This window comes from Hemicordylus capensis, chromosome 6 (assembly GCF_027244095.1).
Source record: "Hemicordylus capensis ecotype Gifberg chromosome 6, rHemCap1.1.pri, whole genome shotgun sequence".
Classification (NCBI taxonomy): domain Eukaryota; kingdom Metazoa; phylum Chordata; class Lepidosauria; order Squamata; family Cordylidae; genus Hemicordylus; species Hemicordylus capensis.
This window is the reverse complement of record NC_069662.1, coordinates 163,822,819-163,848,432: the sequence shown is the minus strand read 5'-3', so window position 1 is coordinate 163,848,432 and position 25,614 is coordinate 163,822,819. Positions and strand designations below refer to the sequence as shown.

Here is a 25,614-nt window from a genome sequence, read left to right as displayed (position 1 = left end):
GACTTCCTTCAAAGAGCTAGGGGCATTGTACAAATTATCAGACTCCTGAGCGGTTACTATATAGGGTGGAACCTTTCATGGAATTTCATGGCAGCTGAAAACAAAAAGGAATAATATTATGCAGGCAAGTTCTACCCATGATTTATGCCACGATAAAAGTGGAACCTTCAGATTCCAAGGCAGTAAAGCAGATACTGGCATTAAACAGTGAGGTGGCAATTGCCTTTATGCCCCACTTGAGGCCTTCCTAGAAGCATCTGGCCAGCAACTTCTAGAAGGAGGATGCTGGACCCATTAGTCTAAACTAGGCTTTCCTAACCTTGGGTCACCAGATGTTGTTGGACTACAAATCCCATCACCCCCTGCCATGATGGCTGCATGGGATTATAGAAACTGTAATCCAACAGCATCTGGGGACCCAAGGTTGGGTACCCCTGGGCTAACGTCAGCATGGTTCTTCGGACAACAGGAAACCATTGCTGTGAGCCAGTGTGGTGTAGTGGTTAGAGTGTTGGACTAGGACTGGGGAGACCCGAGTTCAAATCCCCATTCAGCCATGATACTAGCTGGGTGACTCTGGGCCAGTCCCTTCTCTCTCAGCCTAACCTACTTCACAGGGTTGTTGTGAAAGAGAAACTCAAGTATGTAGTACACCCCTCTGGGCTCTTTGGAGGAAGAGCGGGCTATAAATGTAATAATAATAATAATAATGGAGCTTGTGAGTATACAGTTCTCCACAATGACAGGATAACCAGATCATTTATGCAGAGAGCTCATTGCAGTAAATATGAGATATATGAGATGAGAGTGGAAATCTCTGAATAGCCCTTCACTCTGGCAAACTTGATGGGTTTAAAAGGGGATCAACTCCCAGGGCTGGCCAGACTACAGACAGCAGGTGCCTAGAAATGGAAAATGTCAAGACGAAGCCAAAGTCCATTGAAGTGTCACTTTTGAAAGCCCATCATCTGTCAAAAGACATACAGAATGAATAGCTCCGACAGGGCATCAAAAGCTTCCAAACCGCAAGTTTGCACCCTCCATCCACCCCAGTCTTTGTTCTCATCTCTTGGTTTTGAATGCAACCTCTCTTGGAGAAATACAGTTTCCCTTTGCTAGGCGACTTATGAAAACAGAAAGACTTCTTTTGGCTCTGAAGTGCTGTAGCAGAAAGGGAGAGCATGAGTAACAGAAACCCTCCAGAACTCTGCCTGAATAGCAACAGCAAACCTCACTTTCTTTTGAGTATTAGAGCCTTTCTCTGCAACACCAGAAGCTGGAGAAAGCACTGCATTGTGTCAATCTTGTCTGCCATGAAATGTGTGAACAGTCTGGTTAAGGAACAGAGGAAACTAACTCACTTCATATAACCACACTAAGCCCTCTTAAGAAGGCCAGCCGGAAGCAGCAAAATCCTCAGGTTTCCACATTGTTTAGAATTTAATTAGCAATGAGTGAGCAGTTTGATTCAGAACAGGCTAGGTATTTATGAGTTTCTTTGTTTGTGTCTGGAAAAAGCTTGTCTATTTTCAGGCAGTTCTCTCGTTGGCACGTGTCCCATGCAAAATCATTATTTCTGAGAGCTGGGCCTCTGAAGCTGCCTTGTACTGGATCAGAGACTGACTTATCTAGCTCTATATTCTCCACACAGGCTGGAAATGACTCCAGCTCTCCGGTGTTTCAGATGGATCTATCTCAGCCCTACTTGGTGATACCAGGGATCGAACCGGGGAACTGCGGCATGCAAAGCAGGAGCACTATCATGGACCTAGAGCTTCTCCCCCTATTGCCTCCATCTGCAGTCCTCTTTGGTTTGGCACCACACGACCGATGTTGCAGTGAATGTGGGATGCTGGAATGAGGGGGTTAATATTCAAGAACGGATTGGCTGTAGTTTCAGGACAGAAAAAAACAATCTGCTTCTTCCCACAACACATAATTAGTTTGTGGCAGGAGTTCTCAAATTTGGGTCCCCATAAGTAGTGGGACTAGAACATCCATCACCCCCAGCCACAATGGTCAAAGGATGATGGGAGCTGTAGTTCCAAACACAACCCAACAGATCCAATGATATAGTAAATGAAAAAAAACCCCAACAAGAAGCACATTCAAAATGAAATATATGAACTTGGATGGTGTTCTAAATCACAGAATAATATAAAAATAATAGTAATTGATCATATGAAGTACACATATGAAGTAAAAATGCTAACAAAACATGAAATAACACTAAACATCATCCAATCAAAAGAGAATTGTATAGTCCATGATATATGCCGAAACGATATATGCCATGCTGAAACGACAGCAACCCGGTGATCAGCTCTTTCGGACTGCTTTATCAAGTGTCCATGCATAAGTTCTTATTGTCTCCCATGAACATCAACCATATATATATATAAATGGATGGATGGATAGATAGATAGATAGATAGATAGATAGATAGATAGATAGATAGATAGATATCTTCACTGTGACTCCTGAACCAGATTGGGGAAAAACCTTTGAAGACATGGGACTATTCCCATGATCAGTCAAAATCGGGCTAGGGGAGCCTAGCCTGATTTTGGCTGATCGTGGGAGCGACCGGGCTCGCAAGCGAGCCCGGTGGCTCCCAAGCAGTTAACCTGCCTAAATACCCCTCCCCTAAAACCAGGTTTGTGGAACAAGTGCTCTGCAAAACCAGTTTTTTCAATTGTGAGTAGCCACAGTGTGGCTACTCATGAGGAGAGCCCTGGAGGGGAGGTGAAAAGCCGCCTCCCGGCTACGGGGGTCTCGCCAGCATGCCCTCGCTCAGGGCATGCTGGAGCTTGGGGGGGCTGATTGGCCCCCGTTCCCCCCAGCCCCCGCCGGCTCCGTTATGGAGCCGGCAATCATGTGGGCAGCCGATCTGGCCGCCCAGGGCTCCCTCCCTGCTTGTGTGCGGGGAGAGCGGGCTTAGCCCGCTCTCCCTGCGCAGCTCCTGAAACTGGGCCTCACTGGTCATGGGACCCAGCTCATGGAATAAATCTTCTTCCTACGGAACTTCAGAATCTTCTCATCCATCCAACACATCCGATTCTTTTGCAACCTTACTCCTAAGAGTAATTGTGTGGGAGTTGTAGTTCAACAACATCTGGGGACCAAAGCTTGAGACTTCCTGCTTTATGGTATTTGCTGTCACAACGTTTGGTAATGGCCACCAGCTTATATGCCTTTATGAAAGGATTAGGCAAATTCACGGAAGAGGATAGCTCTATCCGTGCCTATTCGCCATGATGGTTATATGGAACTTCTATGTTCAATGGTAGTATAGCAGCAAAGATCTCTTAGTGACAGCAGGAGAGAGCTATTGCTTTGATGCCTTGCCTGTGGGTTTCCTGGAACATCTTGTTGACGGATAGATGCCATGGATGAATGCAACAGAAAACAGGATACTGGTCTGGATGGCCCTTTGGTCTGATCTAGCAGGATCAATTTTGTGAAGGAAAAAGATTGATGCATATAATGAAAGGTTAAAAGTGAGTCCAGTCCTGTAGATTAAAGGTGGGTCCAGATGGGAAAATATCGGAGGCCGCTGGAGGGCACCACGTTTGCTTGGTTAAAAACTGACCACTGCCAAGTTAGAAGAAAACCAGGAAGCCCATCAACTGACTTTCAGATCATGTATATGAGGCTCAGGATGCAAGCAGGTGACCCTGTGAGTACATGGGATAGATGGAGAAACCAAGGGGGAAACTAGCCAGTGAGCGGAACAGCACCTGGAGACTCGTATTCAGAAAGCCAACCCTTCTTTCAGAGGCATGAAAGGCTCTTCTTTCATGTCCCTTCACAGATGCTGAAAAGGTGAGGCCAGTGCCAAGTCATTTACATAGCAACATATTTCACAAATGGGGAACTGGCTCTTTGAATGGATGGGATCTCTTATCTGCAACTGGGAAAGTGCAAACCTTTCACTCTCTCCAAGTTACTTACATTCTTCCTGGCCATTGGATGGTTATTCTGAGCTCATGCTTAGAGATTCTGAGCTCATGCTTAGAGATGCAGTTTCTTTGTTACCCCTCCCCACTGCCGTTCTCTTTTCGAAGAAACAGGTTAGGTGGTTAAGAAAATCACGAGAACATGTTAATGGCTGCCAAGGTGCTGGAGCTAGGGGAAGCCATAGCTCAGGGGAAGAGCACATGCCTTGCATGCGCAAGGGCCTTGGTTCCCTGGTCTCTCCAGGTATGGGCAGCAAACACCCCTGATGGAGAGAGAGATGCTACCAGTCAATGCACACCATACAGAACTAGAGGGGGATCAATGGCTGACTCATGCAGAAGTCAATTTCTTATGTTGATGATGGAGAATGTAAATAAGACATTTGGGAAATAGATTCCAAAATGTGGTTCACAGGAAACCAGCCTGCTTTCCATGAGGAAGGCTTCTAGGTAGGGAGGTGCACAGAAAGAGAGAAGGTGAAGAAGCTGACAAACCCAAGCAGTGCAAGAGAAACGAGCAGGGTTTCAAAAGGAGTGCTCCATTTTGAATCAGACCCAGAGCCTGGTTTAGTCTTAAATTAGAGTCTTATCCTGTGTTGTTGGATTTAGACAAATGCTTAAGTATCTGTATGTAATATATGGGCCTGGTCCACACAATTATTTGGATCTAAGTTTAAAGTTGGCTTGGCAACCAACATTAGTGTGATCGTGTAGCAGGAATCACACCTAGCAGGACTCTCAGATTCATGTTCGGATACAAGCCAATGCAGGCAACCTTGGTGTGAGTTCATACGATCACGCTAATATCGGTTATTGATTTTAAACCTAGATTTGAATGATTGTGTGGATCAGGCCATAATATCATTAAGAATAGCAATCATTCTTCTATGGAACATAATATAAAATGATGTTGATGCACTATGAAATTGTATGGAGAAACAGATACATTTATAACAATAATTTTAAAAAAGAGAGGAGGAATGACCAAAACCAGGGGTTCCTGATTTTGGGTACCCAGTTGCTGAGGAGCACTTTAACAGTGGCTGAAGAGTGGGGATGATGGGAGCTGTATCCAGCAAAAACTGGGGACCCAACTTTGGGAACCCTAACCTAAACAATCGGAAATCTTATGTGCCTCCCCCTAAACATTTCCATCTTTCCTGGGTCCACCCCAGTGCAGACCCCAAACCACCCCTTTAATGATCTTCCATTTATTTCTGCTTGCAGGGGCAAAAGGCTGTCCTTGGGTCCTTTCACCCACAGATCTATTCCCATTCGGTGAGTGATCTGGAGCAGTTGGCTTAGTATGAGAAATGATCACTGAAACTGATGCAGAGGCTGCTCTCCCTAGTGCTCGACACAAGGCGTCAAGGCAATCTGCTTATGTTTTGCTGTGTTTTTGAGTGCTCTCTCTGTGTGTTTTAAGATGTAATTAAACTCTGAAAGATCACAGCATGTTCAGGAGCCAGGGAAAAAGAGAAGGCCTTGTGCAGCATACACACACACACACACACACACACACACACACACACACACACACACACGCACAAGCTTGTCATCTGTTGAAATCAACCAGAAAGATCAGGCTGGAGGTCTTAATTCTTTCCCAAGGCTTGCACAGTTTGGCTTCAACTGAGCATTCACTTTGATTTCATGGTCGCCAAACCTTGAATACGAGTGGCACCTGATTGCACTATACAACAGCAACATTCTATAATTGTGTATAGTGAAAGAGAGCTGTTTTGAGCATCTGGGAGTGGGGCAGTAAAGGAGAACATCTGGCCATTTCACCTTTCAGATCTTTGCATCACATACATTTATCTACTTCCTACAAACATCACGGGGGGTGAATTTAGGAGAGCCCAGAGGCTGGACCAGATTACATCAGCATGGACGTGGAGTTCAGGGGTGTTGCTAGATACTTAGATTTGAGGCCTTGGCCCATAGCCCCTCTTTTGATAATTAAACTAAATCACGTCCCCCCAAGAATAATTACATATGCTTTTTAAAGCATCTAATATTGTAATACAGCATATATGAAGACAAAAGCAGCAGAGAGCTAGGTGAGGCTTGGAGCTCTCTCCCATGCTCTGTGCAGTGCCTCCACTGCTGGAAGGTGGCTGATGAGAATCAGAGCTCTGAGTAATTCACTGGGGGCCACCCACTAATGACACCCTCTTTGACCTTCTGCAATGCCTTATCTTGTATTTTGAACCATGGAAGAGATTATTCCAAATTTCTTCCTGGATCTGGCTGGTACCAGTTACCTCATCTTGTTGCCAGAGTTGAACCAATGCAGTAGGAATCTCTCACACAGCCCTTCACAACCCTCAGTGTGCAGGCGAGCATGTGCATATCAATAAAACACTTTACAAAAGGAATCATGAAGCAACCACATGACACCAAGCTTGCTTTTTGTGCAGTGTTTAGCTGACCTCTTCGGGAATTTTTCTGGATGAAAGACGCTATATAAATATATTCATAATCTTCACAAATGAACACTAAAACTGAAAGCTACAGCAATCTGGAATGGATTTTAAAATTACCTTAGTGAAACTAGAATTCAGAAGAAGGAATGTGCAGGGCAGAATGAGTCAAAGGAAGAAGAATGGAAGAGAATGGGGAGAATCTGCCTGTCCCCACTTTCTCCATGACCAGGCAACCTAATAACAGTGCATGTGTGAAGAAGGCCACTGAAGGAGGCATTTCAGCAACTGCTCATTGCATTTGTGACCTTTCCAAAGAAAGGGGGATGATACAGCCAAAACATAAATTAATGTGAGCAACTGCCCTAGTTTCTCCATGTTGCTACCTGGTCACCAGGAAGTGCATCCTCATTGGATCTTGCCTGCCTTAACTATGCTAGTCAGCCTCATCCCTACAGGTATAGCAGCTTTCTATATTGACTTGTGTTGGTAGACATGCCCATCTTCAGACAATCACTGCACTGGCTGCCCAGTTGTTTCTGAGCTCATTTAAATGTTTCAGTTTCACACTTAAAGCCATTCTTGACTTAAAGTAAAGTGTGCTATCAAGTCGATTTCGACTCCTGGCGCCCACAGAGCCCTGTGGTTGTCTTTGGTAGAATACAGGAGGGGTTACCATTGCCTCCTCCCATGCAATATGAGATGATGCCTTTCAGCATCTTCCTATATCACTGCTGCCCAATATAGGTGTTTCCCATAGTCTAGGAAACATACCAGTGGGGATTCGAACCGGCAACATTCTGCTTGTTAGTCAAGCATTCCCCCACTGTGCCAGTTAAGGTGATCCTTTTTGACTTGGGCCCCACCTATTCCAGATACAGGGAGACTTCAAACTGTTGGAAAGTAAGCTGGCAGTAACCTCTGGTTCCCAGGAAATGTGTGATCTGGGAACGAGCAGCTAATTCCATCAATTTCTGTTGGCATCTAAACCCGCCAATGTCCAGTTCCCAGGCCTCACTTACCTCCAGGAACCCAACATTCGTGACCTACATTTGAAGTTGGGTGGTGGAGGTAAGTGCAGCTTCCCTCCACCACCTGGAGGGTGGTCCAACTGGACATTGATAGGTTTGGACATGGATGGACATGAATGGAACCAGCTGTGTGCATCCAAGAGCGTACATTTGGTGCAAACCCCCTGTCAGTGCCAGCTTAACTTTCAAGAACTTATGTGAAGCTGTCGCAGTTACTATTTGGATCCACTGAGGAGACACACTGGGCAATATCCAGACATAGTCAAACTAAAGTTAATGGGAGTTAAGTTACTCATGACCAACTTTTCTCATCAATTTCAACCATGCTTGGCCATAACCAACTAGCCTACATGTTGCCTGCTGTTTCTATGGCACTATTATTTAGGAATGTGCAAACCAGCTCGAGGTCGAGCTGGTTCACCATCGAATTGAGCCGGCTCAAGTGTTTGCCCTCAAGCTGGACTGGGCCTGTTTTGGCTTGACCTTGAATCGAACCCCCCCGGACCAGCTCAGAGCCAGTCTGGGGTTAGAAAAGTTAAAAAAACAACCTTCTGAACACCAGACTGGCTCAAACTCGAGCCAAACTGGGGGGGGGGCGGTTTTCAGGGTGCACAAAACTGAACATGCCCGGTCCGGTTCGAGTCCAGTCTGGACTTGAAGTGAATCGGGCAAGCTGGTTTTGTTCTGTAGCAGATTAAAGCCTTTGTCTCAGAGCAAGCCCACGTGAGGGGAATTAAAAATGAATCATATCCTCTCTGCTTTCCAAGCAAGGCTTCTCCTTATACTTTCCTATAATTTTTGGTAGGTTTTAAGGGTGGCTGCCCCCACCCGTTTATCAACCGAGCTTGACAAGAAACTGCCCCCTCCCCCCGGCACTGGACTTGGGTAGAAATCCCAGGGGAAACTCTCTCTTTTTTTGCTATTGGAAAAGTACAAAAAGAAACTTTCCACGTGCAAGCCAACATGTGGTGAGAAAACTGGCAGCTGTTGACCCAACCTGAGGCATGGCTGATCACTACATGTGCACACCCCTACTGTTTTCTGTAGTTCTGTAGGCATTTTGTTCTGTTCTCATTTTCTGATTGCAGCTTGGTTTTATTTTTGTTGGATTGCATTTTTAGCCCAGGCGAGACAGCTAAAAAGTGATTTTAATGGACACGAAATAAATACATTTTGTCCAAGTCCCTCTGGAGACAATCAGAGCTTAAGAAGGTACTCAGGAACCAGGTCATTTTGAGAAACGAGGGAAGGTTTCCTGAAAACATCACCGTCACATACAGAATGGTTGTTTAAAAATACACAACACAGGATGTTTGTGAGAGCGCCATAGCTGCACTTAATTAATGAACGTATGAAGAAAAGCATTGCCCTTTCTGGCACATGGAATCTATTCTCATCTCATCAGGATTCTGCTCTTGGAACAACATTTACTATTCTCTTTGTGAGTCAGAACGGCTGCTCAGTTGAGTTTCTCAGAGCTCCGGTTCGTGCTACTGCTGTACAAAACAGGGTTTTTGTATGTATATATGTATGTCTGCATGTATGAATGAATAAAGGAGACTTGCATTATGGATCAGAGAAAGATCTGTCAAGCAAGCTATTTTTCAAAGGCTGTCAAATATGTTGCATACTTGATTGGGGGGGGGGAATGTAATTTGGAATTCCATTGGCCAAGGGCTACTAGTTATTAAAAGCTTCTCCTACATAGGGACATAGGAAGCTGCCTTATACCGAGTCACACCCTTGGTCCATCTAACTCAGTACTGTCTACACACACGGGCAGCGGCTCCTCCAAGGTTGCAGGCAGGTGTCTCTCTCAGCCCTGTCTTGGTGCTGCATGCAAACATGCAGGTGTTCTTCTCAGAGTGGCCTCATCCCCTAAGGGGAATATCTTACAGTGCTTGCACGTTTCCCATTCAAATGCAAACCAGGGTGAACCTTGTTTAGCAAAGGGGACAATTCATGCTTGCTACCACAAAACCAGCTCTACTGATTTTCCAGGATGATAGTACTATGTTACCTAACAGAGTGTACTAATTTGCAGAAAATGAAAAAGAAGAAGAACAGACAAAACACTTAGAGATTTAAAATGATCATGTTTTTATTCTGTATATGTTTTAGCCTATTTGGCGCTTCAGTTAGTAAAATCATATATATATATTTACTCTCTGTATATTTACTCAGAAATAAGTCCCACTGTGTTCAGTTTGCATGTGGGCAAATGGGAGCAAGTCCAACCCGATCTGATCTGATCCCACAAATGTCTGTTTGGGGTCTTTTCAAAATGTCAGGGTTGGAATTTTTCAGCTAAAATCCTCATAGAAGTCTATGGGGAAAGTTTAAAAAACTGCAAGCATGAAAAAAAAAAGAATCCTGCTAAAGGGGGAGCTCTAAAAGCTGCCCCACAAACAGGTAAGGATGGCCAGAATATGTGTATTTAATTGCAAGCGATTCGGAACATTCTTTGATTTTAAATTAATTTTTTTAAGTAACTGGGAATTGTACTCACTGTGAAACCTGGAAGAAAAATAAAGTAACACCAGAGAATCACAGCGGAAGGGATGTAACATCAGAGAATCTCAGAGGGAAACCTAGAAATCAACTGCTAAAATTATCTTTACATATATATATATATTTAATTTATAATTTTAAAAACATATGTTTTTTAAAAAGAGATCAATGCACAGGTAGGAAGGCAGAAAGAGGGCAGCAGATGTTTTGTTTTGTTGCCAACTGCAATTGTGAAAAAAAGAGAGAAGACTCCTGTCACCATTTGGAGCTTCGGAAAGCTCCCATTTCTTCCGAATGAAGTTGGACATTTGTAAATGAGGCAAACATTACTAATACAGCATGAACTTTCAGTGCTTGCTCCTCCAAAGAAAAATAATCAAGAAAAGTATTGCCCCCACTCCCCAGACAGAGGGGTGCTCAGGGAAGAAGGGAGCCTGCAGCAACTTGAACCATCGTTGGTTCTTCATTTTATGCATATGAAGTGTTGTTTATTTTCAATCTGATGTGTGCGTGGAGGAAAATAGTCATTGCAAGCTTAATTGCTTATTGCTGTTAATCATAATTCCTTCTGCATTTCATAATGCATTTTAAAGATACTCCCCTGATGAAAGCTGTTTGCTCAAAATGTGATGGGATTTATGCAACTGGTATCAAGATATCTGTTTCCTGCACCTGTCAGGCTTTTTGGGGGGTGGGGGTGATTCTGATGTGTGAGGTTATTTCAAAAAATGGCAGCTTCTTTTTTCTTCATAAGTGAGATATTTACTAAACAGATGGGCAACATACTGTAAGCCAGCCACACACACACACACACACACACACCCTAGCCAAGCCAATAAAGGGAAAGAGGTGGGGGAGGACATAGTAGAACAAGCAGTCAGATATTATTGCTGAGTATATCAAAGGTTCTCAAACATGCACCCCCAGATGCTGTTGAGTTACAACCCCCATCATCCTTGGCCAATGTGGCTGGGAATGCTGCGAGTTGTAGCCCCACCACATCTGGGGATCCAGGTTTGAGAACCCCCGGGTTCTATGTCTACTCGAACCCTTTCTCCAAGGAATTCAGGGGGGTGCACTTTGTTTTCAGGGCATCTGGACGGAGGAGTTTCTCTCGGTACAGTCGCTGCGTGGGAATTCAGCAGCGGAGTCTGGCAGAGAGAGTCAGACTCTGCTGCAAAGTCTCCCCACAGAAAGCCTTCAAGTGTGCTGCCGAGTGGGCTCCTTGCCCATCCATATGCTGATGGTTATGAGCTGGTAACGAGGGGACCAAAGGCAGAGGCAGGGAGGTAGAAAAAGAGCAACCGATGCGCCACGGCCAGCCATCATGTGCGTATGCCAAGGGACTGTGCATAAGGAGAGTATGGCCACAGCTTTCGAATCTGGTGCCAGGGTCCACTGGCATCTGGATCCTGAAGAGACCAGACCTCCTCTGAAGAGGAGAAGCAGGATCTCACTGTAACTCCCCCCTCCAGCACAAACCGGGGCTTCTGGGGAGCAACATCACAAAATCATCATACCTAAGACCATAGAAGCTGAGGCGGGGAAGGGCCCAGCACCTAGCCTAAGCCCCCCCCCGCCCCCACTTCAGTCCTGGTTAGGAGGAGGAAGCAAACACTCGCACATGCTCCAAATCAGGGTCTCGGTGTTATGGGCCATGGGCCAGCCCGTCCATTAGCCTCATAATTCCACATTTGTGGGTTTCAATTTTTAACGTTTGGTTTTCAATGATTTTAATGTTAATGATGTTAATGTTTAAATGATTTTAACTGTTTAATTGATTTCGTTTTGATTTTAATTGTTAATTGATTTTAATTCTTTTTATTCTGATGTAAACCGTCCTGAGCCATTTTTGGAAGGGCGGTATATCAAACCAACCAACCAACCAACCAACCAACCAACCAACCAACCAACCAACCAAACCAACAATATTTCCAACCCTCCCAAGTGAACAGAACCACTATGCTATGGCTGGAGGCATGAACTTTGGTGGGGGGGGGGGGGAGGATGGGAAACAGGTGAACTGAGAACGCTGACTATTGCTGCAAGTACCACTTTGACTGCCTAATTGCCTCTGGGCCATCTGGCCTGCCTCTTTGGAATGTGCATTGCCTTTTTGAGATGTTTATTTGCTTAATCCTGGCTGAATTGCCGGTACCCTATCTGAGATAACCCCTCTCTCCTTCTCCTTTCTCCCCTGAAATTGCTCAAGATCACTGGAAAAGAAAAATTCCAGAGACATGATAATAAGCATTTAAGCTAACACTGTGGTTTTACACTTCGAGGAATGACATGACAGTGTGAATGAACTATGGCAGAATACATTCCCTGCTTTGATATGGATTCCAGGCCTGGGAGGTGGGGGGCTGTTTTGGAGGACACTGAAATTTTCACTCGGGGGCTAACAGATTTACAACACAAGAGAGACTAGCAACTGAGCTGGGCAGCATCCTACACAGCATATGGAATTGTATCATTTAAACAGAGGAGTGCAGAGAAAGAACCCCTGGATGAAGACAGAGAAAGCCGAGGCGCATCACTTTTGCCAAGCTATGGGCTTTGGAGATGACTGCATACTCAAAGCATCGACTGCCCAGCCATTTGCCCCTGGTATGCGATGTGAAATGGACGCTGAGCCCCTTTTCATGATCGGGTGAGAGGGCTTGAGGAAGGGCAGTGGGGAAGGCAGCAGACACAATTTGCAGACGATCCAGCTGCTGGGTCTGGGTGGGTCAGGGTGCGCAGATCGTGGAGGTGTGGGGGTCGAGGAGCTGCAGGGGTCAGGACACATCATCCCAACTGCGTGGTGCATTGTGGGGATCCCCCCAGCTGGGATTCTGCCCTTGTGCCACCGCCAGCTGTGCCAGAGCCGGCACTCACATAGGAGCAGTTAGCCCTAGGGAAGGGCATGCGTATGCCCTTAACCTCATCTAACTGGTGGGCTCTGTGGATGTGTGTGTGTGTTCTCCGGCGGTTCCCACTCCCCCCGCCGGCCTCCCCCCAGTCTCCCACAGGCTGTTTTGTCATGGCAGCCATTTTGGAGGCTGCCACACATGCACATGTGCCATTTGCATGGCCGGGCAACCCAGTCACACAAATGGCCCATGCATAAGCACCGCAGCCTCCAAAAGGCCTTGAGATCAGAGAGGGCCGAAATGTCCCGTGGGAGACTGGGGTTAGGGTTGGTGGGGGGAACCAACAGAGACCCCCCACACACACACACACAGCTGCAGCAGCACCCTCTGAGGCTTCAAAAGGCTGTTTTAAAAAATTTAAAAGGCTGTTTTTCCATTTTTAAAATAAAAAACAAACCCTGGACCGATCCGGGAGGGGTTCGGCTCGACCTCGACCTGTGAAGAGGGTTTTTGTCTATCCTCCATCAACAGTCCATCAGATTCCTTGCATGACTCTCCCTGCCCAGTTCGAATGTTAAGAGAAAGGAAGGAAATTTTCTTTCTTCTCCACACCATGCAAAATTTCCAAAACCTCTGTCATCTCTCTCCTTTGCTGCTTCTTTTCCCTACAGTAAGCCCTTTTCCAATTCCCCCCCTTGTCTTCAGAAGCTTCTGGCAATGATCAAAACATGTGTATGTGTGTGTGTGTGGGGGGGTGATGTCTCTCCTGATGACAATCAAGTCAAACAAGCTATTCTAACATGAAACAGAATAATAAAATCATTACAAGATGGGAGCATGAGTGAGTGTGTGTGTGTGTGTGTGTGTGTGTGTGTGTGTGTGTGTGTGTGTGTGTCGGGGTGGGCGTGGGGAGGGGGAGAGCTGGCGGTGAGGTTTTGCTTTGCCAAGCACCCTAGGAGCGGCAATTCTGCAGATGTGCACTTTGAAAAACATGTTGTGCTCAGTGGCAGGCAAGGCGGTGCTTTGTGGCTGTGCTATGGCAGCAAGGGAGCGTTCACTTGGCCCTTTTGTTGCCATGCCTCATCAATCTCCTGCCCTCTCCGAGCTTTCCAGCAAGCTGTTCTTATTTCCCCTGGCCCTGCTTGGAGCTGGGGATGGAATGATTTGCTCTGCGTGCACCTCTGCCATTGCAGATGGGGACAAGAATGAGGCTGCTGCCAGTTGTCAGAACTCCTGGTATTAGAATCCATGCTCTCAACTGCCTCCAGTGGGAATTTGGGACATTGCAGATTGCCCCAGCCTTGAGGCTCTTTGTCCCTGAAGGCCTTTCATTGGACCCACTACAGGCAGGAAGAGTGTAAGAGACTCCCTGACAGGAGTACTCATTGCCTCAGTCTGAAGCTTGATGGATCTGATGTGCATCTCTTACTATAGTGCCTGACCTGGCCCAAACTCCTGCCTCCTGTCTGGCCTTCAGGCTCCTGGTGAGTACTTGGCTCTGATCCTTGGTGTATTCCTGATTCCTGGCTCCTTTTGGACCCTCCTGGCTCCCAACGGCCTGCCTGCCTTCATCTTGATGAACTCCCACTTCTCCCAATCCTGGCTTTGGACTTGTGCCCCCTAGGGACTGTTGCCCACAGCTCTGCTATCTGATACTGTTGTGACTACAGAGTGCTGGTCCATATTGCATGTCCACCCTAGCCCAGAGCTCCTTCCATTCGATTCCCAGCAGGAAAGGATATGGCCAGGATATAGGCGGAGGAGAGGAGCATCAACAACTACATAGTTGTGTCAGCTGGACCAGATGGTCTTTTGCCACTTATTTGATGTGAAACTGTTGTCCTGCCCACAAAAGTGGATGACCACATTTGGAGTCCTTGAGCATTGCAAAAAAATAAAATTAAAAAGTAAGAACTATCTTAAGGGTCAGGATAGGGACCATCAAATCTGGCATTCTGTTTCCACCAGTGACCAACCAGACAGAAGACAAGAAACTCACAGGAAAGACCATTATGGCTTTTTGTTAGGATATGTCCCCAGCAGATAGTACTTGGTGATATGACCAGGAACATATGTTATGATTTTGATTTCTATACTGCCCTTCCAAAAATGGCTCAGGGTGGTTTACATTAAAATAAAAACAATATAAAACCAATTAACAATTAAAACACTTAAAACAGTTTTAAAACCCTGGAAAACCAGGGCAAATATTTACAGTTAAAAAACCATTTAAGAACAGATCGGTCTTAATGGCTCTCCTGAAGGCCAATAATTACTTCAGATTATGGATTTCTGCTGGGAGTGCATTCCACAGCCTAGGAGCAACAACAGAGAAGGTCCGCCTCTGAGTCGCCACCAGACGTACCAGTGGTAATTTGAGATGGACCTCCTCAGATGATCTTAATGTGTGGTGGGGATCATGTAGAAGAAGGTGCTCTCTAAGGCGCTCTCATTGGAAGCTGCCATATACCGAGTCAGACCATAAGGTCCATCTAGCTCAGGATTGTCTTCACAGACTGGCAGAGGCTTCTCCAAGGCTGCAGGCAGGAATCTCTCTCAGCCCTATCTTGGAAATGCCAAGGAGGGAACTTGGAAACTTCTGCTCTTCCCAGAGCAGCTCCATCCCCTAAGCAGAATATCTTACAGTGCTCATACATCAAATCTCCCATTCAAATGCAACTGGGGTGGACCTTGCTTAGCAAAGGGGACAAGTCACCACAAAATCAGCTTTCCAAAAACTGATGACATCATCTGAGAAGTGTGTGCCCCTTGCTGCCCAGCCCTACAAGAGTTAGGGCCACCTCATAGCAGACACCCTCTACCTTCACCTTTTTCTGAAGAGCTTCTGCCCTCTCCCTTCCCAGTTAAAGCACATGGCATGGCTTCCCATACTGGCCACGTGCCATGACTGAAGGCATCTCCAAACAAGAAGAGGAACACAGGCTTCAGACAGAAGCAGGAAGCAAATACACGCAACGCTTTAGAGCAGTCCTAATGTTGCATCTGTCAGGCTAGCTGTAGGGTGGTGGGACCTCCATATGACCTTGTGCGGTGGTCTGTAAAGCTCCTGCGCGGGATGGGATTCTGGAGCAGAGGTTCCCAACCTGGGGTCCTCAGACACTGTTGGACTACAACTCCCATCATCCTCAGACACAATGGCCAAAGTACTTTGTGGCTGGGGATGATGAGAGTTGTAGTCCAACAACATATGAAGACCCAAGGCTGGGAACCCTTGTACTGGAATATCCTAAAGACTATCATTTTTGGAAGTAGCATAATTCTTCATGTTATTTGTTACTGTTCTAAAGTTAATCTTCTACATATCTGGGTATTATTTGATAATGTTTGATCAGTCAATTGCCAATGGTGTTGGCAATTGGCAAAAAGAAAAAGAAAAAAGAAAAGAAAGGCAAAAAAACCCAGTCCTACTTTGAAGCCACCTAATGGCACAGCAAGGAAGTATCCTGCCTAGAGAGCAGGAGGCTGCTGGTTTGAATCCCTGCTGGTGTGTTTCCCAGAATATGAGAAACTTCTACATCAGGCAGCAGCGATATTGGAAGGTGCTGAAAGGCATCCTCTCACACTGTGCGGGGGAGGCAATGGTAAACCCCTCCTGTAGAATACAGGAAACCAAGAAAACCACTGAGCTCTGTGGTCACCAGGAGCTGGCACCGACTCGACGGCACAACCTTTCCTTTTTTCCTACATTGAAGCATAGGTTGTGCCGTCGAATCGGTGCCAACTCCTGGCGATCACAGAGCCATGTGTTTTTCTTCGGTAGAATACAGGAGGAGTTTACCATTGCCTTCTCCCATGCAGTATGAAATGATGGCACTTTCCTATATCGCTGCTGCCCAATATAGGAGTTTAAGTACACTGTCTCCTAAAACGGAGGTCCTATTTAGTTATCATGGCAAAGGTATAAGGTACTTTAAAGAAGAAATTTTAAAAATACTGCTGTTGCTGTGGCCATCAACAGCAAGGCCTGTGCCCATGAACCTTTTGAAGAATAGTGCCCCATAAAATTGCTGAAGATTTCTGAGGGCTCCAAATTCACCCCATTTTTGAGTCAAAAGTTCTTTCTTGATCATGTTTAGCTCAGCCCTACAAAAACCCATCATGGTCATCATGATCTTCAACTTCAGATGTCAGGAATGCATTCATGAGAGGATATTCACATATGGAGAATGAAGAAATCCCTCATCTCCAAATGTCATCCCTCATCTCCAAACCTTGTCAGCACTTTGTATTGAGCAAAGAAGGCATATTTCTTTGCTCATGCTGCTTCCCTCCTCTTTCTTTCTTTCTCTTCTCCCTCTCCTTGGAGTATATAGAGCTGCTTTTACAGGCTCCCTTGAATCAGCAAAACTGGGTTTGCATGCAGGTGATGTTCCTCCCGTCTCACCTCTGCCTCTGGCATAAACTTGGGTGTTCTTTCTGCTTTGTTTTCTGGCAAATGCGAAAGGAACGGACAGTACCGTTTCCCCATCAGCGGTCTCATTTAATAAGCCTTGTTTTTCTCAGCCGCTAACAAGAAACAGATTAGAACAGCTCTGATCCAGCAAAGCTCTTTATGTGTACACAGCCTGGTACATGTCTATCTCCTGCCTGTAGGTTTCCAGTGGCATTTGGTGGGCCATGTGTGAAACAGGATGCTGGACAAGATGGGCCTTGAGCCTGATCCAGCAGGGCTGTTCTTATGTTCTTATCAGCTGTTCTGTAGCTGCAGTAGCAAGGAGAAGGTCTCTCTGGCCTCTGCCACTAGCCAGAGCATTAAGGACATCGAAGGCAGGGATTCTCAACGTTGGGTCCCCAGATGTTATTGGACTTCAACTCCCATAATCCCCAGCCCCAGTGGCCTTTGGTTGGGGATTATGGGAGTTGAAGTCCAATAACATCCGAGGAACCAACGTTGAGAATCCCTGATCTAAGGAGTCTTCCATCCCAGGAAGAACACCATCAAGTGAAGATCGGTGAATTGATGGTCTTGGGTGCAGCTGCTTCTTCACAGCTTACCACTTCATTATGATATTCGCAAGGTGACCTCCCTCCTCTGAGTACCTTAATATTCTGTCCCTCAGGCAGATTCACTGGTATCTCAGTGGCACTGAGGACTTGCCCATGTAACAACTTAAGAGGCTGGATCTGTAGGAAACGAACTTTGCTGTAGCTTTCACTTGGGAACCTGTGAACTAGTAGTAGCCTCTCTACTGTTTTTTACCTGCAGATCTACCTGCACGATGTCTGCTACTTGTTAACAGAAAAGGGCTGACATACTGTGCGGCATGTCCTGCACATTGTAAAATAACACAGACACAGCCGTGCAAGTGTGCTCTTGCCCAAATGCAGTTGTGCAGACACAACTGCACAATAGTAAGCACATGGTTTCCAGTGGTCGGACTGTTGCACAAGACCATTTATGCAATTGTTGCATTTGCACAAGAGCGATCTTGTGCAACTGTGTCTATGTTGCGTTACAATGCCACTTGGACATGGCACTCTGCACAGTACAGGAAGCCCTCGGATATCCTGGATTCCGCATTCATGGTTTCAGCTATTCATGGCCAAACTATACATACCTGGTGTCAATTATTGCAGGGGTGTATTCCGGCCATCTGCAGCTCCTGGGCAAATGTTTCACACTGCTGGTTGCATTTCCAGCTTGGAGAGAGTTCTGGAGGCAGTATGGAGTCATGTTGGAAAACATTTTTGAGGGTTTTTTGGGGGGGGGGCATTACTGGAGGAGCTGAAGAGCTGCAGTAGCCAACATACAGTGCTGTACCCCTCTCTTATTTCTGGACTTTTTTTGTACTTCTTAAATGTACATCTCCAACCAAGGAACCTAACCCCATCATTATCCTAGGCCCAAGGTTTTAATTATCATGGCTTCAGCATTCGCGGAGGTATTGTGGAATGGAACACCTGCAGTATTCAAGGGTCTCCTGTATATTGGTCAAGATCAATAGAGTCATGTTACAAAGGATCCATATGGCAATGTTTCTGGCAATGGCAGAAAATATCAACTTTTAAAAAACATTTATATTCCACTCTTCCTCCAAGGAGCCCAGAATGGTGTACATAATTAAGTTTCTCCTCACAACAACCCTGTGAAGTAGGTTAGGCTGAGAGAGAAGTGACTGGCCCAGAGTCACCCAGCAAGTTTCATGGCTGAATGGGGATTTGAACTTGGGTCTCCCCGGTCCTAGTCCAGCACTCTAACCACTACACCACGCTGGCTCCACACTTGTGAAGTGATCTTTACTTTGGAGGTCACCCAAGGAGGTCACCTTGGGTATTGCTTTATCAATTGTACCACTGTAACCCAGCTTGCATATTATTTTTATCTGAAACTGTGTTATATGTTCTATTCTATTTCCTTGTTGTGCTGGTCATAGACTGTAATAAACCTTGAGCTGAACTGAACTGTATTGCGGAATGTAAGGTGATTCCTTTGGTGGGTTTAACAGACTGCTCTATGGATGGCTGTGAGTGTCTCTGTCTTTTCATTTGTGACCCTCATGAGCGCGCCCTTAACCTAGGCTAAATCAGGGATTCTCAGCGTTGGGTCCCCAGATGTTTTTGGACTTCAACTCCCATAATCCCCAACCAAAAGCCACTTGGGCTAGGGATTATGGGAGTTGAAGTCCAATAACATCTGAGGACCCAATGCTAAGAATCAATGGACTAAATGATGGTGTGCCAGGGCCATGCAGCACTGCTCAGTTCCAACACAGCAGCAGCCTCACAGCCAGTGCAAGTGGAATCCCCATAAGGCACTGTGGAAGTTCCAGGGGCTGGGGCGACGTGTCTTGGCTCCCGATCCTCCGTGCTGCCAAAGGAGGCAGCTGCACATCTGGGCACGTGATCTCCGTGCCCAGACCAGGGATCGTCTACAGGGGAGGATAGCTTTTTAAGACTTTCTCCCTTGCACCCTCAAGCCCTTCCTCGACGATTGTGAGAAAGGGCTCATGGTTTCTTGGTTCTGTGATGTAGATCAGCTTACAATTAAATTGCTCAGCCCCCAGCAGGATGCTCCTAATCCTGTACCAGTCCTGACCTGTCAGCTCATACCCTTTCCCCCTGGTACTAAAAAACCAGATGGTGAGCCAGCAATCTCCCAGTTGCTCTCCCATGTTTCATCACACTTCCCTTACTGATTTCAACACATTATACTGGAATATCTGAAAGGAAAAGATGTGAGTGAAAAGTACCTGGAGAGGATTCATTCAGTGGGATTAAGGCAGTGAACTTCCGGATGGACTCCAAGCAGGCTTCTTGCTCCTTCTTGATGAAACAGTCTGAATGCATTGTAGTGGCCTGTCAAAAAAAGAGAAACAAGGCTGGTATGAACCATGAGGGGGGCTATTCTCTAGGGGTGTGCACGGAACCGTCTGGCCCGGTTCATCAGAGTGATAATAGTAGGGATGTGAGGACCAGTCCGGCAGTCCAGTCCGGGGGTTTGTGGCCGAATCAAAACACCACCACCCCGGTTCCGTCAGCCCGGAACTAGGCCGCCGGGTCCGGTCTAGCAAGTCCGCAACCTTTTTTTTAAAAAAAAATAAGTTGATTAAGTACCTGTAGCCCCTTCGGGCGACTTGCTGAAGCCATGGGGGGGGGGGCGCAGGGGACAGCCTCACAGAAGGCATTTACACAAGTGTGCGGCCGCCAAAATGTCAGCCGCTCGATCTTACAGAGGCCCGAAAGGGCCGAAAAGGCATTACTTACCTGGCTGCAGCGGTGATGACGAAGGCCGGCGGGGGGAGAGGGAACCCGCATGGAGACAACCCCCCCCCCCCACGGCTTCAGCAAGCCCCCCGAAGGGGCTACATGTACTTGATTGACTTAATTTTTATTTTTTTTTTAAGTTCGTGGACCTGCCGGACCGGACCCGGTGGTCTGGTTCCGATCCGACAGAACCAGGGGGTGGTTTGGTTCGACCACGAACCCCCGGACCGAACCGCTGGACCGGTCCGCACATCCCTATTTTCACTCTGATGAAGCAAAAAGGTCTGCTTTTATTCCAAGAGTGTTCCAAAACACATTTCCCTGCTAGATGTTGGCCCCTGTTTTCTACACCACCCTGTAACCTCTCTGCAGAGTTTGGTAACCTCTCTGCAGAGTTTCTGTTGGTAGGTACAAATATTTGTAGGTCAGAAGACCTTCCTTAAGTATTAACTAAGGGCAAAACTAGGCATAACAGGACACTATGAATGTTGCTGTCCTTAACATCTTACAGAACATAGTTTGGGTCACCATCTTGTGATATTCCACAGTTTCTTGTACCTGCACAACATCCAGCAGGGGATAGGAGAAGGGTGAGGAGGCTGGGAAATGAAGACCATTCTGATGTTACAATGCAAAGTATGTTCCACTAGACACTAAGGAAGAAGAGGGAGGAACCAAGATGCTGCCATTTTCAACAGTAGTGCCCTCGTTGTTATTTATTTGGCTATGCTGCTACTGATGCCACCATGTGAGTCCTGATAAAAGCCCTGCTGGGTCAGACCAAAGTTCCATCTAGTCTAGTGTCCCTCAGGCCAAAGGTTCAGGGTCCCTCAGGTCAAAGGTCCACCTAGTCCAATATCTCGTAGGCCAAAAGTCCATCAGTGACTCTGAGCCTGACCCTAAGGAGGCAGGACCAGCACTGGACACGTCCTGGGCCCTGACATCAGGCCAGAGCCTGAGAGAGATCCAGAACTAGAGCCCCTTAAGGCAGCACCCTCAGGGCTTGAAGTCCCACAAAGTGGCACCCTTGGAAGCCAGGAGTCCGGAAAGACTGGCCCCCTCCCTGGTATTTGCAAACCAGCTCTGGCAACAGGCTAGGCAGAATCAGATAGAGAGGAGGAGGAGTGGTCAATTCCAGGCCAGAAGGCTTCCCCTTAAAAGATTCCACTTTTCAGGTAAGGAGGCAGAGCCCAGGAGAGGTAGCTGTTTCAGAGTTCAATCGGTCTCTGACTGCTGTTGAAGCAGTGTCTGGCACAGAGCTTTCCAGGGTGCTGAAATCCACCTTGATTCTCTGCCTTCCTTACCTTGTAGGCTCCTGTCTGTGGGAGAGGACACTCCAGTGTCCAGTTTCCAGTGGTGGCCAACTAGATGACTCTAGCTGGCCACCACAAGCAGAGTGTTAAGGCAACAATCCTGTGCTGTTGTCACTCTACACCAAGTGGTATGCAGAGACAACATCGCAATAACTTGTGTCAGCAAATTCCATACACTGTTTTTATGCATTGTGTGAAAAAGGGGCATTCCTCTGGGATAATCTTTTCTCATTTTCTTTCTGACCAAGAAATACACCTTTGGGGAATTTAATCTGAAAATGGTTTTAGCTGTATTGTTTTTACTGGTTGCATTATTTATTTATTTAGCTTTTGCAGCCTGTAGGCTGCTTTGAATTGTAATTCCACAGGAAGGCTAATAATACACATAACATTATCATAATCTGAAAGCTTCCCAAAATCGCACCCTATGCAGTATTCTTCATTTTCCCTGTGCACCATTCAAGCACACTAATATGCTGCCTCCAACTTTCCAAGTACAGCCACTTAGCACCGTGCAGCGTAAAATGATGCTATAAATGCAAGTGTCTGTGGATCACAGCCTCCTGATTTCACTTCTTTTGCCTCAAGGCTGTTTACAGCTTTCTCCTTCCAATTGAGATGAATCGGTTTCAATTTCCCTGGGAGAAATTGAAAAACACCAGCGATATGTGCAAAATGAGGAACAATGTGATGGATACCACAGAACAAACAAAGGCAGGTGGAAGGGAGATGAAAGTCAAACATATGTCCAGAACCAAACCCTTCACATCTCCTAGGGAGCCCGGGAAATGTTTGACTGGCAGAGGCATGCTGTTGTGTGGGGGAGATGCACAGATTTGTCTGGGGGAAGCAGTGGCAACTGCACATGAATTAATCAAAAGGAGAAACCAACTTTGGATGCCAGAGCATTCTAAGCTGTGTTGCATTGGGAGTGATGGCTTGCTTGAAAAATGGCCTTGTCTTAATTCTAGAGAGATAAAAGAAGCAATAAAGCCGGTAGCTATGGGGAGCGGGGGGAGTTTAGACTGAGCGGGTGAAGATAAACACATGAGATCGCATCGCTTCGGAGAGGCTTGTTTCTGTGCTCGAGAGACAAAATGAGGGCTGCTTGCTTCACAAATTATACAGCAACTAACTGAGTGCACACTCAGTATCCGAAAAGCCCCACTGAAATGAACTGGAGGTCCATAAGAACTGCCTTGTTGGCTCAGACCCAAGGCCCATCTAGTCTTGCATCCTGTTTCCCACAATAACCAACCAGATGTTTGTGGGAGCCCCAAAGCAATAGCCCTCTCCTGATAGGGTTCCCTGCAACTGATCTTCGGAGACATGTGAGCCCTGAGCATCGGGTGCCCCATAGGGATCTTGTTCCCAACTCCTATCACTTGCCTAAGAGTCTGAGTACTTACAAGCAGGATCTTATTCAAACCTCTGGTCCAGTTTTAGATGGGAAAACACCAACCACAACATGCAATCAAGGACGCTTTTTCAAGCTGCCCTCGCTGGAGAAGAGGAAAGTGAGAAGACACGCTCTTCTACTCAGAGTTAAGCTGCACGGGGTGGTTAGACAGAGTCTACCCGATGGGAAGCTAAGGCTTCATTATCACATAGGTACCTCAGTGTCTGTTGTACCTGGAAAGAGGGAGGAGTCTTAAGGGGCAGATTAGAAGTGGAGCCAAGATGTTGGAAATCCAATTAAGGTGTCCAGTTCTAATGGATCAGGAAATGTTAGGCCCTGATTGGATTGGGGAATGTGGTTGATGTAATGTGCCACTTTGACTAAATGGAGATTCAAACTGAAGAAGGCACAAGGGATGTGGGAGGTGAGGGTGTTCAAATGGAGCCCTTTCTCTCTATGCACTATTGTATCTGCATTGAGCATAATGTGCCAATAGCTGTTACTAATGTATGAATAGCCATTAATTAACACTGTACACAGAATTTATTCATTTATATTTATATACCACTCTTCATCCTAAGACTCCGGGGTGGTTAACAAGAAGTTAAAAGCAATTCAATAAAAAGAGAACAAATACAGCTAAATATTTAAATACAGCAAAGGACAGCCGGGAGAGAGGGAGCCATGCAGGTCTCAAGTGAGCATGGGTTCCACAGCCTGGGGGCAACAACTGAGAAGGTCCTGTCCTGCGCACTCATCAAACGGGCCTCAGCAGGTGTCGGCACAAGGAGCAGAGCCCTTCCAGCTGATCTAGTCAGGTGGGCAGACTCAGCCGGGAGCAGGCAGTCCCTAAAGTACCTGGGTCCCAAGCCTCTTAGGGCTTTAAAGGTAATAGCCAGCACCTTGAATTGTACTTGGAAACAGACTGGCAGCCAGTGAAGAGCCTTCAAGACAGGAGTAATATGTGCACTGCAAGCAGTTCCGGAGATCAATCTGGCAGCCACATTCTGTAACATCTGTAGTTTCTGAATACTTTTCAAGTTCACTTATGGTGTTAAAAGGGCTCAGGTAAGTTGAATTAAAGAGCCACATTCTTCAGGACTGATAGAGATGTTTTCACCATCAACCATGGATGTCTGACCTGTACAGCTACAGAGTGGGTGTAGAGCAGCGGCAGGGGCAGTGAGCCCAGAGACAGCAGTGGTGTAGTGGTTAGAGTGCTGGACTAGGACCGGGGAGACCCGAGTTCAAATCCCCATTCAGCCATGATACTAGCTGGGTGACTCTGGGCCAGTCACTTCTCTCTCAGCCTAACCTACTTCACAGGGTTGTTGTGAGGAGAAACTTAAGTATGTAGTACACCGCTCTGGGCTCCTTGGAGGAAGAGCAGGTTATAAAATGTAAAAAAAAAGTAAATAAATTCAAATTTCACCCAATTCAGCCAAAAACTTACCAGATGGCCTGAGGCAAGCCACTCCTGCTGGGACGCACTCCACACCACTTGCGATACGAGAATAACCCTCATTTACCTTTTATGTACGTGTGTATGTATGTATTTATATCTATTTAAACTGTTTTGGAAACTTTAGTTGAAAAGCAATATATAAGTATTCTTGTATTTGTCCCTTAGAAGGCTGTTGGAATTAATGTGATCCTGTACATGTGCTAAGCACTTGGTCCATCCAGGAATTGCTGTCTTAAGTACTACTAGCATTGCTCATTCATGTCTCCTAAAAACTGGGGCTGCTTCTCTATAGCATCTGATTGGCTGGGTTTGAGGTAAGTAATTTGTGCCATCTGCATTCCCCACAATGGCAAGGGACTGAATTGTTTCTCCACCACAAAGAGCATTTGATTGGGCTTTTGTTTGCCACCTTGAATAGGCAGCAAATTATTATAATTTCAACGTACGTCAGGCAATGTGCAAAAATGAACAGGATTAGAGCTTTATTCAAGTGCCATGGCTTATGGAAGACCCTGTTTACTGCAAAGAGCACATAAAAGGATGTGGCTTCCAGATGGGAAGAAGGGACGATCCATGTTAGAGATGCACGGCATGCATACCCGAATACAAGTTAGCAAAGAGATGCTCTATTTGTAACAGATGCCTCGGATGCTTGTGGCAAGAAAGAATTGTGGGCAGATTAATAGCTGCTTGGGGACCATAATCCTTCATTGGGGCCATCGTGCAAAGGGAAAGGCTTAGATATTCCCTCCCTGCATGCCTTGGTCCCAATCCTGATCACCTCCTTTCACCGCTATTTTATTGTTAGAAAAAGTCAGGAACTCTAACTCTGCTTCTAGTGTCATATCTGGATCGACCTTCAATTATTATTAATTTTATGTATTTATTTAACAAATTTATATACTGACCGTACGTCTCTGAGGGGTTTAC

The 25,614-nt window shown here is 46.2% G+C and overlaps 1 protein-coding gene across 5 annotated transcripts in view; it reads right to left on the bottom strand.

Annotated features, from left to right (window-relative positions):
• ADCYAP1R1 (ADCYAP receptor type I) overlaps positions 1 to 25,614 on the bottom strand; it is a 183,336-nt gene that overhangs the window by 73,302 nt on the left and 84,420 nt on the right. For all 5 annotated transcript variants that reach the window (XM_053260572.1, XM_053260570.1, XM_053260571.1 and 2 more), the window contains exon 3: positions 19,994 to 20,099. In XM_053260572.1, the coding sequence (XP_053116547.1) occupies positions 19,994 to 20,099 (106 nt within the window). The remainder of the gene's footprint in view (positions 1 to 19,993; positions 20,100 to 25,614) is intronic.